General features: G+C 52.4%; 1 protein-coding gene across 4 annotated transcripts in view; it reads right to left on the bottom strand.

Annotated features, from left to right (window-relative positions):
• The window catches only part of LOC140409353 (solute carrier family 2, facilitated glucose transporter member 11-like), a 138,244-nt gene that overhangs the window by 38,392 nt on the left and 80,487 nt on the right, over positions 1–19,365 (bottom strand). For 3 of the 4 annotated variants that reach the window (XM_072497784.1, XM_072497791.1, XM_072497800.1), the window contains exon 5: positions 8,518–8,647. The exons of the other annotated variant lie outside the window; for it this stretch is intronic. In XM_072497784.1, coding sequence (XP_072353885.1) covers positions 8,518–8,647 — 130 coding nt within the window. The remainder of the gene's footprint in view (positions 1–8,517; positions 8,648–19,365) is intronic. 4 annotated transcript variants of the gene reach the window in all.

Below are 19,365 nucleotides of genomic sequence, written 5' to 3'. Positions count from 1 at the left end.
TGGCGGTGAAGATGGAAGCGCATGAGGCACTGCGCAAGAGGTGGGCGGAAAGATTCGAGGACCTGGAGAACAGGTCGAGGAGGAAGAATCTTCGGATTCTGGGTCTCCCTGAAGGGGTGGAGGGGGCCGATGCCGGGACATACGTGAACACGATGCTCAGTTCGCTGATGGGTGCGGAGGCCTCTCCGAGTCCCCTGGAGCTAGATGGGGCTCATCGGGTCCTGGCGAGGAGACCCAAGGCCAACGAGCCGCCAAGGGCGATAGTGGTGAGGTTCCATCGTTTCGTGGATAGAGAGTGTGTCTTGAGATGGGCCAAGAAAGAGCGGAGCAGCAGGTGGGAGAATGCGGAGATCCAAATCTATCAGGACTGGAGTACGGAGGTGGCAAAGAAGAGAGCTGGTTTTAATCGGGCTAAGGCGGTGCTACATAGGAAGGGGGTGAGATTCGGAATGCTGCAGCCAGCGCGATTGTGGGTCACATTTCAGGATCGAAACCACTACTTTGAAACGCCTGAGGAGGCTTGGACCTTTATACAAACTGAAAAGTTGGACTCAAACTGAGGGTCTGTGGTGGTGGGGGTGATATCAGTTGTATACAGGGTTTTAACTATGCGTAGGGAATGTTCCACGGGTTGGGTGATGGATGGGGATGGGGAAAGAGATCTGATGGGGAGACTGTGAGAGAATGTGGGCGCCGGTGCTGGAGAGAGGGGAGGCCCGGGGATGGGGGAATTGGGACAAGGCCCGCAACAGGAGCGGCGCCAGAGGGGGCGGGGCCGTCTCAGCAAAGCGCGGGCTTTTTCCCGTGCTAGGGAAGGACGGAGGGGGGGATGGAGGAGCGCACACTGATTGCTGGGGAGGAGGAGGAGGGGGGATTCCCACACGGGGGGGGGGGGGTTCAATGGGATGGCGGGGGAGGCCAGGGTCAGCAGGTGTCAGCTGACTTACGGGAGTGTTATGGGGGGAGCAACAGAGCTAGATATGGATCTAGCGGGGGGAGGGGGAAGGGGGGGAGAGGGGGAAATAGGGTTGCTGCTGCATTGGCCGAGGGGGAACTGGAAACAGAAGAGGTGGTCGGGGCGGGGGTCCCCCGTCTGGGGGACTGGAGGGTGCGGGAGGCACGGGCACGGGACTGGCCTAGAAAAGGAGATGGTTAGTCGGCGGGGGGGGGGGGGGGGGGGAGAGAGAGAGAGAGAGAGGTGTGAAGCCCCCCAATCCGGCTGATAACGTGGAATGTGAGGGGCCTGAATGGGCCGGTTAAGAGGGCCCGAGTGTTCGCGCACCTAAAGGGACTGAAGGCAGACGTGGTCGTGCTTCAGGAGACACATTTGAAGGTGCAGACCAGGTCAGGTTAAGAAAGGGATGGGTAGGACAGGTATTCCATTCGGGGCTGGATGCGAAGAACAGAGGGGTGGCAATACTGGTGGGGAAGCGGGTGTCGTTTGAGGCCAAGAATATTGTAGTGGACAATGGAGGTTGATACGTGATGGTAAGCGGTAGGCTGCAGGGGGCGTGGGTGGTATTGGTAAACGTATACGCCCCGAACTGGGACGATGCTGGATTTATGAAGCATATGTTGGGGCGCATTCCGGACCTGGGGGTAGGAAGCTTGATAATGGGGGGGGATTTCAACACGGTGTTGGACCCAGCATTAGATCGTTCCAGATCTAGGACGGGGAAGAGGCCGGCTGCGGCCAAGGTGCTTAGGGGGTTTATGGACCAGATGGGGGGAGTAGATCCGTGGAGATTTGCTAGGCCCCTGGCCAGGGAATTTTCTTTTTTTTCCCCAAGTACACAAAGCCTACTCCCGGATAGATTTTTTTGTTTTGAGCAGGGCGCTGATCCCGAAAGTGGAGGGAACGGAGTACTCGGTCATAGCCATCTCAGACCACGCCCCGCACTGGGTGGAGCTGGAGTTGGGAGAGGAGAGGGACCAAATCCCGCTGTGGCGTCTGGATGTGGGATTACTGGCGGATGAGGAGGTGTGCGGGAGGGTACGGGGATGCATTGAAAGGTATTTGGAGGCCAACGACAACGGGGAGGTGCGAGTGGGGGTGGTATGGGAGGCGCTGAAGGTGGTGGTCAGGGGAGAGTTAATCTCCATCAGGACTCACAGGGAGAAGAGAGAGGGCAGGGAAAGGGAGAGGTTAGTGGGGGAGATCCTAAGAGTGGACAGGAGATATGCAGAGGCCCCTGAAGAGGGACTACTTAGGGAGCGGCGAAGTCTCCAGACGGAATTCGACATGTTGACCATAGGGAAGGCAGAGGCACAATGGAGGAAAGCACAGGGGGCGACGTACGAGTATGGGGAGAAGGCGAGCCGGATGCTGGCACATCAGCTCCGTAAGAGGATGGCAGCGAGGGAGATAGGTGGAGTTAAGGATGGCAGGGGAACTACGGTGCAGAGTGCGGTGAAAGTAAATGAGGCATTTAAGGCCTTTTATGAGGAACTATACAGATCTCAGCCCCCAGCGGGGGAAGAGGGGATGCGACGATTTCTGGATCAACTGAGGTTCCCGAGGATGGAGGAGCAGGAGGTGGCTGGTTTGGGGGCGCCAATTGGGTTGGAGGAGCTGATTAAAGGACTGGGGAGCATGCAGGCGGGGAAGGCCCCGGGGCCAGATGGATTCCCGGTTGAGTTTTACAGGAAGTATGCGGACCTGTTAGCCCCGTTGCTAGTGAGGACTTTCAATGAGGCAAGGGAGGGGGGGACCCTGCCCCCGACAATGTCCGGGGCGCTGATTTATCTGATCCTGAAGCGGGACAAGGACACACTGCAATGTGGGTCGTATAGGCCGATTTCACTCCTTAATGTGGATGCTAAGTTGCTGGCAAAAGTGCTGGCTACGAGGACCGGGGGTGGTCCACGATGACCAGACGGGATTTGTAAAGGGCAGGCAGCTAAACACCAATGTGCGGAGGTTCCTAAACGTGATTATGATGCCATCGGTGGAGGGAGAGGCGGAGATAGTGGCAGCTATGGACGTGGAGAAGGCCTTTGACCGAGTGGAGTGGGAGTATCTCTGGGAAGTGTTGCGGAGGTTTGGGTCCAGGGGAGGGTTTATTAGCTGGGTTAGGCTCCTATATAGAGCCCCGGTGGCGAGTGTGGTTACGAATCAGCGGAAGTTGGAGTATTTTCGGCTGTATCGAGGGACGAGGCAGGGGTGCCCCCTGTCCCCCCTGTTGTTTGCATTAGCAATTGAGCCTTTGGCCACGGCATTAAGGGAGTCCAGGAAATGGAGGGGGGTGGTTCGAGGGGAGAGGGGCATCGGGTGTCGCTGTATGCGGACGACCTGTTGCTGTATGTGGCGGATCCAGTGGAGGGGATGGTGGAGGTCATGCGGATCCTAAGGGAGTTTGGGGACTTCTCGGGCTATAAGCTCAACGTAGGGAAAAGTGAGCTCTTCGTGGTGCATCCAGAGGACCAGGGAAGAGGGACAGACGACCTACCGTTGAGGAGGGCGGAAAGGAGCTTTCGGTACTTGGGGATCCAGGTAGCTAGGAGTTGGGGGGGCCCTGCACAAACTTAATTTGACGCGGCTGGTGGAGCAGATGGAGGAAGACTTCAAAAGATGGGATGTGTTGCCACTCTCGCTAGCGGGCAGGGTACAGTTGATTAAAATGATGGTCCTCCCGAGGTTTCTTTTTGTGTTCCAGTGCCTTCCTATTATGATTGCCAAGGCCTTTTTTAAACGGGTAGGTAGGAGCATCATGGGTTTTGTGTGGGCAAACAAGCCCCCGAGGGTAAGGAGGGGGTTTCTGGAGCGTAGTAGGGACAGAGGAGGGCTGGCGTTGCCGAATCTGGGTGACTACTATTGGGCAGCCAACGTGGCGATGATCCGTAAGTGGGTAATAGAGGGAGAGGGGGGCGGCATGGAAGAGGTTGGAGATGGCGTCCTGCAAAGGAACGAGCCTGAGGGCGCTGGTGACGGCACCGCTGCCGCTCTCGCCGACAAGGTACACCATGAGTCCGGTGGTGGCGGCAACGCTAAAGATCTGGGGGCAGTGGAGACGACACAAGGGTGCGATGGGAGCCTCGGTGTGGTCCCCGATCAGGGACAACCATCGGTTTGTCCCAGGAAGGATGGACGGGGGGTTTCAGAGCTGGCATCGGGCAGGGATCAGAAGGATGGGGGACCTGTTTATAGATGGGACGTTTGCGAGCCTAGGGGCACTGGAGGAGAAGTTTGGGTTACCCCCGGGAAATGCGTTCAGGTACATGCAAGTGAGGGCGTTTGTGAGGCGGCAGGTGAGGGAATTCCCGTTGCTCCCGGCACAGGGGATTCAGGACAGGGTGATTTTGGGTGTATGGGTCGGAGAAGGCAAGGTTTGGGCGATATATCAGGAGATGAAAGAAGAGGAGGAGGCTTCGGTAGAGGAGCTGAAGGGCAAGTGGGAGGAGGAGTTGGGGGAGGAGATTGAGGAGGGGCTATGGGCTGATGCCCTAAGTAGGGTTAATTCCTCTTCCTCGTGCGCCAGGCTTAGCCTGATACAGTTTAAGGTTATTCACAGAGCGCATATGACAGGGGCGAGGCTGAGTAGGTTCTTTGGGATGGAGGACAGATGCGGGAGGTGCTCAGGAAGCCCGGCGAATCACGCCCACATGTTCTGGTCGTGCCCGGCACTGGATGGGTTCTGGAGGGGTTTCGCGAGGACTATGTCCAAGCTGGTGAAAGTCCAGGTCAAGCCAAGTTGGGGGCTAGCACTATTTGGGGTAACGGACGAGCCGGGAGTGCAGGAGGCGAAAGAGGCCGGTATTCTGGCCTTTGCGTCCCTAGTAGCCCGGAGGAGGATCTTGCTATTATGGAAAGACGCAAAGCCCCCCAGTGTGGAAGCCTGGATAACTGACATGGCAGGGTTCATCAAGTTGGAGAGGATAAAGTTTGCCTTACAAGGGTCTGCGCAGGGGTTCTTCAGGCGGTGGCAAACCGTTCCTAGACTATCTCACGGAGCGTTAGAATGAGGTCGGTCAGCAGCAGCAGCAATCCGGGGGGGGGGGGGGGGGGGGGGGGGGGGGAAACGGGGGGGGGGAGGGGGGGGGGTCTCTTTTGGGGGGGGGGGGGAATATATGGGTGGGCGGGGAAGGGGGTTTTCCTAGGGGCACTTGAAAAAGGAAAAGCATAAACATATTGGAGTGTTAATATGGGCGGCAGGAACCCATTGTACAAGTTCTGTATTATGTTGGATTGATATGTTTATGTTTTGTTCTGATCTTTCTCTTTTTCTTTTCTGTTACAGGGGGGGGGTTTAATTGGTTGAAAATTTTTGTTGGAAAACTTTGAATAAACATATATTTTTAAAAAAAACTTTGTATCATCCGCAAATTTGGATATGTGACTTTCTATGCCATCATCCAAGTCATGGTATGGTGATGAGCAACTGCCTTCCGGGTTCGATTCCCGGCCATCGCAATGATAATTTGTTAAGAACATTACGGGGGCCAGTTTAGCTCAGTTGGCGAGACAACTGGTTTGTGATGCAGAGTGAGGTCAGCAGCCCAGGTTCATTCCCATACCGGCTGAGATTATTCATGAAGGCCCCTCGCCTGAGGTGTAGTGATCCTCACATTGAATCACGACCAATCAGCTCTCCCCCTCAAAGGGAAAAACAGTCTATCTGGGACTATGGCAACTTTACCTTACCTAATGAATAGTGTGAATAATTGAGGCCCCAAAACAGTTCCCTGTGGTACACTACTAGTGGTTCAAAACAAACTTGTTGGACTTTAACCTGGTGTTGTAAGACTTCTTACTGAGGCCACCCCAGCATCTCCACATCTTGCCAATATGAGTAATTACCCATTATCCCCACTCTCTGTCGCCTGCCGCTTAACCAGCTTCCTAACTATGCCAGTAATTTGCCCTCATCTCCATGGGATGAGCACACCTGCATCATTTAAGCCTGCTAGAGAAGACTGTAACACAGGGTTCACTGTGGCAGCGGTCAGTGCACCCCAGACCATTCAGGATATTCCTGCTAATGGCCTTTCTCGAATCCCATCCCATCCTCACCCAGCTGCCCAGCATGGAGTGCAAGCTGCAGGTTGTGTGACCATGGGCCTCTCACTTTCCTCACCACCACGCCCACCCCAGACTCCTTCTCTCACCCCAACCTTCCCCTTCCGATTTTCTACTTTTAGATACCCAGGAACTAGCACCTGGCCAACCTGATCAACCTTGTGAGGAACGTCAAGAGCTGCAACAGACCTGCGATGAACAATGGCACTCGCAGTCACCAGCTCAGATACTGGCACTGCACATATAGGGTGACATAGAGTTGGGATCTGCACGTGGTGAGTCACCAGGTACACGGACTGGTCAAGGGTGATGGAACAGTTCACATTCCAGTTCTCCAGAGGGCACAGTTGCAGATGAGATTTGCTCCAGGAGATTCAGATGAGGGTTTCATTTGGGGGACATACAGAAGAATGCTAGTGAACCTGCACACTGAGTGCAATGACAGTCCTGCCAGACATCCGCTTATCACTGGAAGAGTACGGAGGAGTAGTCCCAACATGGCAGAGTGTAGGGAGCTCAGAGTTAGGAGCCTATCCTTCGACCATGGAAGCATTGACCAACTCCATAACAGCATCTGTGGGTCCAAGTGTGATGCAGCGCATGGTGGCCAATGTCCCAGCTTCCACTGCAGCTCAGCACAAGTCTGCTGTGTGACACTGTACCTTTTGGAAGTCCAGGTACACCATGTCAACAGCATTACCTTCACCGACCCTTTCTCTTACCGCCTCAAAAACCTCCAGCAAGTTAGTTAAACATGATATCCCCTTTAGAAATCCATGCTGTCCTTTCCCAATCAACTGACATTTTTCCATGTGATACTAATTCTATCCTGAATAATTGTTTCTAGAAGCTTGTCCACTACTGATGTTAAACTGACTGGTTTGTAATTACTGGGGCTATCCTTACAACCTTTTTTGATCAAAGGCGTAACGTTTGCAATTCTACAGTCCTCTGGCACCTAAGGGAATGCATGAGGATAATAGTTGGGATTTGTACAGAATGCTAGATGCTTTGTTGGATAAATTCGGTGTGGAATAATTATTTTGCCATGACTTTAATTTCAGGATTGCGGGCAAGGGAACACGGTTATTGGCATGAAGTGAGGGACGGAGAGTTGTGACATTATTAAGCATCTGGAGTGTTATTCATGGGAGCCAGAGTCAAGCATCACAGATGTCAGTCTTCAGCAAATTCAATTCATTCACTGAGGTCAAGAAACGGCTGAAGTCACTGGATATTGCGAAAGCTATGTGTAGTCCTGAAATCTTGTGTTCCAAACTGTTCCAGTACGGCTACAACACCGGCATCTACCCGGCGGTGTGGAAATTGGACAAGTATGCCCTGTCACAAAAAGCCAACCTGGCCAATTACCACCCATCAGTCTACTCTCGATCATCAGCCAAGTGATGGAAGGTATCATCAACAGCTCTGTCAAGTGACACTTACTCAGCAATAACCTGTTCACTGATGCTCAGTTTGGGTTCTATCAGGATCGTTTAACTCCTGACCTTATCACGGCCCAGATCCAATGGGAAAAAAAGCTAAACATTAGAGATAAAGTGAGACTGCCTTTGACATCAAAGCATTTGACCGAGTGTGGCATCAAGAAGCCCCAGCAAAAATTGAAGTCAAGGGAATCAGGGGAAAATTCTCCATGATGATTGTTAGACCAATCATCTCAGTCCCAGGACATTGCTGCAGGCGTTCCTAAGGGTCCTCAGTGACCTTTTCTCCTGCATAAGGTCAGAAGCGGGGATGTTTGCTAATGATTGAACGATGTTCAGCACCATTCACAGCTCCTCAGACACTGAAGCAGTCACGCCCATATGCAGCAAGATCTGAACAACATTCAGGCTTGGGCTAATAAGTGACAAATAATATTCACACCACACAAGTGTCATCTCTCCAACATGACAGAATCTAATCATCTCCCCTTGATATTCAATGGCATTACCATCTCTGATAGGAGAGGTGTTCCCAGGAGACCCTCGGTAGATAAGTCCCCTTGCTGAAAGCCTTCCTCCTCCTCCTCCCTCTGTGAACAACTTGTCTTCTTTGCTGCCGCTGCTGCATCTCCATCTGATGCTACCTCCGGGGGGTGAATTGCAACTATAGCCCCCAAGACTGAGAGCAAGTGATGAACTCAGCACCCTTATAATTGTAACTAATGCCCTTCTCATGTACAGCACCACCTGCTGACTGACATCAAGGTCTGTCAGTCCTTCAAACTTCCAGAAGACACATGGAACGCCCATACTAACACCCTCATTGAGATGCCGTTCTGCGCCACCCATGCTGGAAGTGGTCAGAAGCAACACCAACACCATTTTTCTACTGAATAACATCAAGGCCATGAATGTTACGGAGCTGAATTTCCCATCCACAGACTTCAATCCCAATCAATAGCAAGTGCTCTCTGTATCATGTCCTGAGCTGCAAGTGAAGAAGTGGTACACATTTCTCCGTGGTTAGTTAATCTGCACTCACAGTTCAAGCTTTACCTGAGTCCAACGACCAGCCCCATCCATTTGCCAAAGGCAACAAACACTGCACGGGTCATACACACGGCACCTCGCAGTTCCTTTGGCGCTATTTCCCCAAGGTACAATCCATGAGCGACTAATCCAATGCCTTTTAAATAGAAGCAGGTCAGAAAATAAGCATCAATGACAATGATGAGAGTCGTTTCGATGAAACAGTTCAGGTTCGGCTCACGTAGGCAAGCATCAATTGTGTTTTTAAGCTTGAAGAGGGGTTGACGATGATTAAGTTTCGTTTGGGAGGATCAGGGTAAGTTATTAACCTGTGTAAAAGTAGACGTTACATATCGGTCGGCTACTGAAGAAACTGTCTGTTTGCTACGTGAATTCACAAACATAGAGGACACAGGATTCAGACAGTTTCTATCACGCACATCTGACCAAAAAATTAGAGCCCACAAGAATCCACTCCCAGGTGTGATTTTGTGAGCAGATCTCTACTTTTTCAAGAAGTTACTTTTTCCTCTTGCTATTTTCCCAGTGTCCGGTGGTGCTGCTGTGGAGTCTGCTCCCTGTGGAGTGCATTCCTGCCCTTACTGCAAGGAAGTGCCCGACCAGCATTTGGGCATTGGCAAAATGGTTGCCATATAGAGCATCAAGAATATAAAGCTGTTCCTACCACCCCATGGTGGAATTGGAAATGAGGGATGGGCAATAAATGCTGGCACAGACTGCGATGCCCACGTCCCATGAACAAATTACAACAAAATTCCTTTTCAGGGAGCGCATTCCCGATCAAACTCCGTGCATGAAAAGATTCTCCCATTTCCCCTCATGTTCTTTTTACCACTTCTTAAACACTGACCTCTGCCTACTGACCCTCTCACCAGAGAAATGGGGCAGGATTCTCTGTTTCTGAGACTAAGGGCGGGATTCTCTGTTGCCTGACGCTGAAATCGTATCCGGCGATCGGACGGAGAATCCCCATTTATAATAATTTTTATTGTCACAAGTAGGCTTACATTAACACTGCAATGAAGTTACTGTGAAAATCCCCTAGTCGCCACATTGCGGCGCCTGTTCGGGTGCACTGAGGGAGAATTCAGAATGTCACATTCACCTAACAGCACGTCTTTTGGGACTCAGAACACAGAACATAGAACATAGAACATTACAGCGCAGTACAGAACCTTCGGCCCTCGATATTGCGCCGACCTGTGAAACCACTCTAAAGCCTATCTACACTATTCCCTTATCGTCCATATGTCTATCCAATGACCATTTGAATGCCCTTAGAGTTGGCGAGTCCACTACTGTTGCAGGCAGGGCATTCCACGCCCTTACTACTCTCTGAGTAAAGAACCTACCTCTGACATCTGTCTTATATCTATCTCCCCTCAATTTAAAGCTATATCCCCTCGTGCTAGACATCACCATCCGAGGAAAAAGGCTCTCACTGTCCACCCTATCCAATCCTCTGATCATCTTGTATGCCTCAATTAAGTCACCTCTTAACCTTCTTCTCTCTAACGAATACAGCCTCAAGTCCCTCAGCCTTTCCTCATAAGATCTTCCCTCCATACCAGGCAACATCCTGGTAAATCTCCTCTGCACCCTTTCCAATGCTTCCTATAATGCGGCGACCAGAATTGCACGCAATACTCCAAATACGGCCGCACCAGAGTTTTGTACAGCTGCAACATGACCTCATGGCTCCGAAACTCAATCCCTAGACCAATAAAAGCTAACACACCGTACGCCTTCTTAACAACCCTCTCAACCTGGGTGGCAACTTTCAGGGATCTATGTACATGGACACCGAGATCTCTCTGCTCATCCACACTGCCAAGCCTGTTATTCCTTCCAAAATGAATCACCTCACACTTTTCTGCATTAAACTCCATTTGCCACCTCTCAGCCCAGCGCTGCAGCTTATCTATGTCCCTCTGTAACTTGTAACATCCTTCCGCACTGTCCACAACTCCACCGACTTTAGTGTCATCTGCAAATTTACTCACCCATCCTTCTATGCCCTCCTCCACGTCATTTATAAAAATGACAAACAGCAGTGGCCCCAAAACAGATCCTTGTGGTACACCACTAGTAACTGGACTCCAGTCTGAACATTTCCCATCAACCACCACCCTTTGTCCTCTTCCAGCTAGCCAATTTCTGATCCAAACTGCTAAATCACCCTGAATCCCATGCCTCCGTATTTTCTGCAGTAGCCTACCGTGGGGAACCTTATCAAACGCTTTACTGAAATCCATGTACACCACATCAACTGCTTTACCCTCATCCACCTGTTTGGTCACCTTCTCAAAGAACTCAATAAGGTTTGTGAGGCACGACCTACCCTTCACAAAACCGTGTTGACTATCTCTAATCAAATTATTCCTTTCCAGATGATAATACATCCTATCTCTTATAAACCTTTCTAAGATTTTGCCCACCACAGAAGTAAGGCTCACTGGTCTATAGTTACCGGGGTTGTCTCTACTCCCCTTCTTGAACAAGGGGACAACATTTGCTATCCTTCAGTCTTCTTGCACTATTCCTGTAGACAAAGATGACTTAAAGATCAAAGCCAAATGCTCAGCAATCTCCTCCCTAGCTTCCCAGAGAATCCTAGGATAAATTCCATCCGGCCCAGGGGACTTATCTATTTTCACACTTTCCAGAATTGCTAACACCTCCTCCTTATGAACCTCAAGCCCTTCTAGTCTAGTAGCCTGAATCTCAGTATTCTCCTCGACAACATTGTCTTTTTCTTGTGTGAATACTGATGAAAAATATTCATTTAGCACCTCTCCTATCTCCTCGGACTCCACGCACAATTTCCCACTACTGTCCTTGACTGGCCCTACTCTTACCCTAGTCACTCGTTTATTCTTGATATATCTATAGAAAGCTTTAGGGTTATCCTTGATCCTACCTGCCAAAGACTTCTCATATCCCCGCCTGGCTTTTCTTAGCTCTCTCTTTAGGTCCTTCCTAGCTAACTTGTAAGAGGAAACCGGAGCACCCGGAGGAAACCCATGCAAACACGGGGAGAACGTGCAGATTCCTCACAGACAGTGACCCAAGCCGGGAATCGAACCTGGGACCCTGGCGCTGTGAATCATCGTGCTAACCACTGTGCTATCGTGCTGCCCACCAAATTGGATTGGCACCATTTTTCGGATACTCTACCCCCTCCAAATTGGCATCATCGAGGAGCGCGCTGCACTCCATTGTGACGGCATCAGCGTGTCGCTTTGAGGCCCTCCCCCTGATGCTCCGTCCCCAATGGGCCGAGTTCACGATGGTGCGGGTCGCATGTTGTCTGAGTTTTGAAACTCAGCCTAGCGGTGCTGGTAGGAGCCGTGCTGCTGGCAGGGGGGCTTCGGAGAGGGCTGGGGGACTGATGGGGGGTGGTCCAGGGGTGGCGAGGGGGGGGTCCAGGGGTACATTATTTGGACGGCCGAGCCTGTTCGCGGCCTGCGCCATGGTGTACAGCGCAACCGCTGCAGGTCGTCACCGTGCGCATGCGCGGCCATGGACCTGCCAATTCTCCGACTGTTTATGTCGGCAACACCGGGAGTTTCACCCGGCCCCGCTGCTAGTCCCCCACCGGGTGGAGCATCGGTCCGGGGGCGGCGCTGACTTTTTCATTGTAAACTAGACATTTCCTTCGGACATAGCCTCAAAATCGGAGAATCCCGCCCTACGTGTTGATGCCGACTCAGAATTCGTAGACTTTCACGACAGCAAAACTGGAACCGCACCTGGATTGATTCAGCAGGGGCGAGCACCAGCACCATGAGGAACACAACTGATTCCAATGAAAAACGGTGCGGGATTCACCGGCTCGGTGATTGACACTCGCGAGGCTGACAAGCTGCAGCCACAGATACACATTACACACACACATCCCATCTATGGCTGGGGCCGGAGGGCACCTAGGGGGTTGGCCAGGGGGGACATCTATACGACCCATGGCTCTAAGCTCACAGTGGGCAGTCAGCAGCGTGCGCAGTTGCATGGCTGCCTTTCCAGCTGCGGCATAAGTGTTTTGTGCCTGTCCACCCCAACCCCACAGCCCATCTCCTTGCCATCCCCGCTACTCCCCCCCGGCCCTGGCAGAAGCCCCCTGGCACAGCTGTCAGAAAACCATGGCGATGTTGGACACTTTCCGTACCCCCTCTCTCTCCCTCTGCAGCCACGATGGGGGTTTCACATTGTTTAAAAGCACAAGTGAACCGTGCAGTTGGGAACTCGGCCCATCGGAGGCGGAGCATCGCGGAGGCCCCGGAGAACACCGGGTCGGGCCGCTAATGATATGCAAATGGTGTCCACTGTATGTGTGCTCCGGTACGCATTGATGCCACTGTCGAGGTGACGGAGAACAGCAATTTAGCGTCAAATCAGCGCCCGCCACGTTTTTAGCGTCGGAAGCTATTCTCCACCCAATCGTGTTTTGCGATTTCAGCGTCAGCCAACGGAGAATCCCGCACACAGGTATCTCCAAACGTATTCTATCAAAACCTTGTGAATTATTAATATTAGTTGTTAAAGCTTTCCAGAACAAAAAAAATTAAATTTCAGCCTCAATGCCTTTCTCCCTTTCTCCTATCTTGCAGTTGTCTAGTTTCAGATTTGAAAATCAGTGTTAGCCTCAAGAAAACAAACATGACTCTGACATACTGCAATCCAGTGTTTAAGGATCCGTTTAATCAATGCTTGTCTTTGCCTCCAAGGTCCAGTTGATATGACAATCACTGGTGAAAACGTGAATCACTGTATCTCATTTCAGTCCAGCCCCGAGTGCCCCCCCCCCCCCCCCCCCCCCCCCGATGGTAATGGCTCTAGGTGAAGCTCTCTTAGGAACACCAGCGGAATTGCTGACAGTGGGGAATTTGCCAATGATGAATTTCAAGACTTGTGACATTCTAACATCATAATTATGCACACTGCGGCTGAGAGCCTCCAGTGATAGTCTGTATGAGAAACCATGCAGAGGTAGGTGACGTGTTATGTAAAATACTGACTCATCAACCAGCCTCTAAGTTGCAAATGACATTGGCATGGGCAGTGCATGCCAATAACTCTTTGTAAATGGCTGTGGGGCCCAGTCCATTTATGCCACCATAATAGGAAGAGCAGGAAAGGCCACTGATCAATATAAATATTGTTTAAATGTGCAGGGCAGCACTGTGGAGCAGTGGTTAGCACTGCTGCCTACGGCGCTGAGGACCCGGGTTCGATCCCGGCTCTGGGTCATTGTTCGACTGGAGACTGCACATTCTCCCCGTGTTTGTGTGGGTCTCACCCCCACAACCCAAAGATTGAAGGGTAGGTGGATTGGCCACGCTAAATAGCCCCTTAATTGAAAAAAATAATTGGGTACTCTAAATTTATTTTTAAAAATAAATAAATGTGCAAGATAAAGATCAGAAGGGTAGACCTGCGGATTGGCAAAACAAGTAAAAACATGGGCAGGCAGAAAACGTAGTATAAATTCTGACAGTGGTCCAGAAAGGTGCCGTGATCCCAGGAAATGATCACGGCCGGGATTCTCCAAAATCCCGGCCAAGTATTGACGCTGGCCTAAACACCGGAGTGGTGCACACCGGCGTCAACCGGCCTCCTGGCCCAGCGATTCAGCGGCCCTCAGGGGACCAGCATGGTGCCGGAGTGCTTCACGCAGCTCCGTGCACGTGGTGGCCATTTCCGCGAAGGAGATAGGTCCCCTCCAGATCATGGGTGCCCGCAGATTGGTAGCCCCCGATTGCGGGCCTGTACGCTGTGGAGGCCCCACCCCGGAGTCTGAACCCCCGCCCCCCCAGCAGGACGGCCACCGTGGCCGCGGGTCCGAGCTCCCGCCGGGCGGTACCAGGTTGGAACCACGACGGCGGATCTCGGCAGGTATTTGTCCGGTTGACCACGGAGAATAGCCGCGGGGGCTGGAGAATCGCCTCCCGGCGTGGCATGAATTTCCCGCGTCACTGCCGATTCTCTGACCCGGCGCGGGCTTGGAGAATCCCGTTCCACAGACTTGCAAACAGATCTGGGGCGAAATTCTCCCCCAACGGCGGGATGCCCGCCGACTGGCGCCAAAGCCGGCGCAAATCAGACGGGCATCGCGCCGGCAAAAAGGTGCGGAAGTCTCCGCATCTTTGGCGGCCTAGCCCCAACATTGAGGGGCTAGGCCGACGCTGGAGGGATTTCCGCCCCGCCAGCTGGCGGAAATGGCGTTTGTTGCCCCGCCAGCTGGCGCGGAAATGCGGCGCATGCGCGGGAGCGTCAGCGGCCGCTGTCAGTTTCCCAGCGCATGCGCGGGAGCGTCTGCGGCCGCTGTCAGTTTCCCGCGCATGCGCAGTGGGGAGAGTCACTTCCGCCTCCGCCATGGTGGAGGCCGTGGCGGAGGCGGAAGGGAAAGAGTGCCCCCACGGCACAGGCCCGCACGCGGATCGGTGGGCCCTGATCGCGGGCCAGGCCACCGTGGGGGCACCCCCCGGGGCCAGATCGCCCCGCGCCCCCCCCCCCCAGGACCCCGGAGCCCGCCCACGCCGCCTGGTCCCGCCGGTAAATACCAGGTTTGATTTACGCCGGCGGGACAGGCAATTCCTGGGCGGGACTTCGGCCCATCCGGGCCGGGGAATCCAGCGGGGGGTCCCGCCAACCGGCGCGGCCGGATTCCCGCCCCCGCCCAATCTCCGGGAGCGGAGACTTCGGCAGGGGCGGGGGCGGGATTCACGGCGGCCAACGGCCATTCTCCGACCCGGCGGGGGGTCGGAGAATGACGCCCATTATGCGGGAAAGGTTGTACAGCTGCAGACCAGGAAGGGTCAAGCAGAGGTTGAAGCTTGACCAGAAAGAGAACTGCAGAACCAGCTAGGGGTACGACAAGAAGTAGAGGCCCTCGTCGTACAGCAGTTTTGATAGCTGCTAATAAATAGAAGATAAACTGATTGAGGAAGCAAAAGAAAAAAAGCTGAAAAGAACTTGGGAGTATACACTTAAACACCAGACCAGGGACAGCCAGCTTTGTCACACAGGTGAATTTTCACAGGGGAGGTGCTCCCTGACAGCACAAACAAGGCTAAAGCTAGACTGGTAGCTCAGGGTTCTGAGGTAACTTGGGGATCAAGATGTCAGCTGGACTCCTCAATTGCAGGAAAAATGAGCTTGAAGATTTTTATGGCCATTTTGGCAAAAAAGTCCTGAGAGTGTAAATTGATAAAAATAAAAATGCGTTTTTGCAGGGAAGACATTTCAAAACAAGCATTTTTCAAATCACCTATAGAAGCATCAATGAAAGGAAAATAGTGGAATTTTTTCAATTGTGTTTATGGGTTGAATGATGCATCAAGGGTCCGGGGCGGGATTCTTCAGAATCTGGAGGGGCGGGCAACTCCGGCGCGAAGGAGTGGCGTGAACCACTCCAGCGTCGGGCCGCCCCGAAGGTGCACAATCCTCCGCACATTCAGGGTCTAGGCCGGCGGCGGAGTGGTTTGCGCCATGCTGGCTGGCGCGGAAGGGCCACGGCAACCGGCGCCAAAGGGCCTCCGTCGGCCGGCGCGAGTTGGCGCATGCGCGGGAGCGCCAGCGTGTGCTGGCGTCATCCCAGCGCATGCGCAGGGGGGGGTTCATCTCCGCGCCGGCCATCGCGGACCGGTACACCAGCCGGCGCAGAGGAATAGAGTGCCCCCACGGCACAGGCCCGCGGATCGGTGGGCTCCGATCCCGGGCCAGGCCACCATGGGGGCACCCCCGGGGTCAGATCCCCTCGCGCTCCTCCCCAGGGACCCCGGAGGCCGCCCGCGGAGCCATTCCCGCTGGTAACTACCTGTTGTAACATATGCCTGCCGGACCGGCCGAAAACGGGCGGCCACTCGGCACATCGCGGGCCGAAGAATCGCCAGAGGGGCCGCTGCCAGCAGCCGCCGACCGGCGCGGCGCGATTCCAGCCCCCGCCAGATCCCCGCCGCCGGAGAATACAGCAGCTTACGGGGATGGGATTCATGTCGCCCCCCGGCGATTCTCTGATCCAGCGGGGGGTTGGAGAATCCCGCCCAAGGTATTTTTCATGAGGTCTGTCCTGTTGAAAACGGGTTGTTTCCAATTAAAAGCAAACCCTGTGATGTTCTATATATATCACAAGGGGAAATTGGCTGAAATGTTTATCATGTGTGTCGATGGTTTTTTGTGGGGGGGTTCTGTCGAATTTGAACAATGGGTGGTTGATAAAATCACGAAAGAGTTCAAGCTTAGAAGCCAGGCTTCAGGGGCTTTTAAGTGCATAGGTTTAAGTGTTAAGCAAAATAAGTCAGGAGTGGCAATTGAATCAACAATCTTTTATCGGAAATGTTCGTCACATCCCAATAAATCAGGTCAGATTTTCACAAAAGAGGATCCAATATCCAAGGAAGAAACAGATCAATTGAGAAGTTTTTTGGGCAGGTGAATTGGTTGTGTACCCAGACTAGACCAGATGTTAGTTATTTTTTTTAAATTTGGAGCACTCAATTCAGCTTTTTTCCAATTAAGGAGCAATTTAGCGTGGCCAATCCACCTAGCCTGCACATCTTTGGGTTGTGGGGGTGAGACCCACGCAGACACGGGAAGAATGTGCAAACTCCACTCCGTCAGTAGCCCCGGGCCGGGATGTAACCTGGGAACATCAGCGCCATAGGCAGCAGTGCTAACCACTGTGCCACCGTGTGGTCCTAACCTGATGTTAATTATGAAGTGTTGGAACTGAGTACCATGATGATGCATGCTATGCTCTGAGAAAAACAAAACATTAAGGAAATTAAATTCAGAGAAATACATACTCAAGTTTCCAGCTTCAGGTTAACCAGATCATAGAATCATAGAATTTACAGCGCAGAAGGAGGCCATTCGGCCCATCGAGTCTGCACCGGACCTTGGAAAGAGCACCCTATCTAAGCACACACACCCTATCTCCGTAACTCACAAACCGCACCTAATCTTTTTTAGACAATCATGAGGTGGTCATTTTTAGTGATACTTCAAATGCCAATCTTCCAGCTGGATATTCTAGCAAAGCAGGCTTCATCATATTCTTGGTGGGAAAGAATGATGAATGTCGCCATGGCTTGGGAAGCCAAGAAATTTAAAAGGGTAATGAAGAGCAACTTAGCTGCTGAATCACTGGCATTAGTAGAAGCAATAGGTATGGGGGTCTACTTGTACGATACACTGATGGAAATACTAAACAAGGGCATAATGAGAAATGTTTGCCCATATGCTGTGTTGACAACTGATCCTTGTGGGACAATGTTCACTCAGCGAAAAGTTTTGTTGAAAAAAGGCTAAGAATAGACCCAGCTACCATAAAAGAAGAGTTCTTAAGATACAATGGATTGACACAAGTTACCACCAGATGGTTTTAGTAAAATAAATGCATGTACCAGGAAATTGCTAAATACCATAGAATCATAGAATCCCCACAGGGCAGGAGGCTATTCGGCCCATCGAGCCTGCTCCGACCCCTTGAAAGAGCACCCTACCCATGTCCATCCCGCCCTATCACTGTAACCGCATATCCTTACCTGCAATTTAAAAAGGCAATTTAGAGTGGCCAATCCACTTAACCTGCAAATCTTTGGATTGTGGGAGGAAACTGGAGCACTCAGAGGAAACCAACGCAGACACGGGGAGAACGTGCAGACTCCGCACAGTCACCCAGAGCCAGTAATTGAACCCAGGTCCAAGGTGCTGTGAGGCAGCAGTGCTAACCACTGTGCCACCGTGCCGCCCATATATGTTGGCATCTTATGTTATGTTTGGGAAATATTTTCCTGAATGTTTACTGAAGCTTTCATTTAAAAGAAAATGAGGGGAATCTGTCAACGTGTCAGCAAGTGCATCCTTTAGCAATTACTTTGTTAAAGACGCGTTAGAAGCATTGGCTCAACCATAAATGGACACAGCTGGAACAGCTGGGGTGAAGGGAGCTGAGAGTCTACCTCTCTGCAGAGCTGTAATGTGAATAAACCTATTCAAGGTAAAAACAAGCTTCAGATTTATTCTTTGACCATGTACGATTAGTGTATTTGAAAGATAGTGGGCGTGATTCTTCGCTAGCCAACACCGAAATTGGGAATAGCTTCCGACGCCAAGATCGCGACAGGTGTCGATTTGATGTCAAATTGTGATTCTCCGTTATCTCGAAAACGGTGTCACTGCGTTTCACTCTGCACGTACAGTAGGCACCATTTGCTTATCATTAGCGGCCCCGACCCGGTACTCTCCAGGGCCTCCGCGATTCTCCGCCTCCGATGGGCCGGGTTCCCGAGAGCGAGGTTCACTTCTGCTTTTAAAAATCGTGAACCCGGCGTGGCAGCTGCTGGGGGGCGGGGGGGGGGGGGGGGAGAGAGGCGGTATGGAAAGTGTCCAACATGGCCTTAGTGGGCTGACAGTTGTGCCGCTGGCCAGGGGCTTCTGCCAAAGTCGGGGGGATTATGGGGGGTGGCCAGGTGGTGGGCTCTGGGGTCAGGGTAGACGGACACGGAGCACCATTGATGCAGCCGGCAAGACAGCCATGCAATTGCGCACACCGCTAACAGCCCGCTTTGAACCCGGTTCCACGGGTCATATAGATGTCCTATGGGCACCCCCCTGGGTGCTTCTGGCCCGAGCCAGCCCATCAGTGGATTGGCGCGCTCCAGCACAACCAGTGTCATCTTTTTAGCTGGGATAAGTGTGTGTAGGGAGTGTAATGTATATGTGCAGCTGCAGCTTGTCAGCCTCCCGAGTGTCGATAACGGACCCAGTGAATCCGGCACCATTTTCCAATGGAATCGAGTGTGTTCCATGCAGCACCGGTTCTAGCCCCTCAACGGCAGTGGAATTGGTCCA

Source organism: Scyliorhinus torazame, chromosome 1 (genome assembly GCF_047496885.1).
Source record: "Scyliorhinus torazame isolate Kashiwa2021f chromosome 1, sScyTor2.1, whole genome shotgun sequence".
NCBI lineage: Eukaryota > Metazoa > Chordata > Chondrichthyes > Carcharhiniformes > Scyliorhinidae > Scyliorhinus > Scyliorhinus torazame.
Note: the sequence above shows the minus strand (reverse complement) of the source record. Positions and strands in the feature narration are given on the sequence as shown.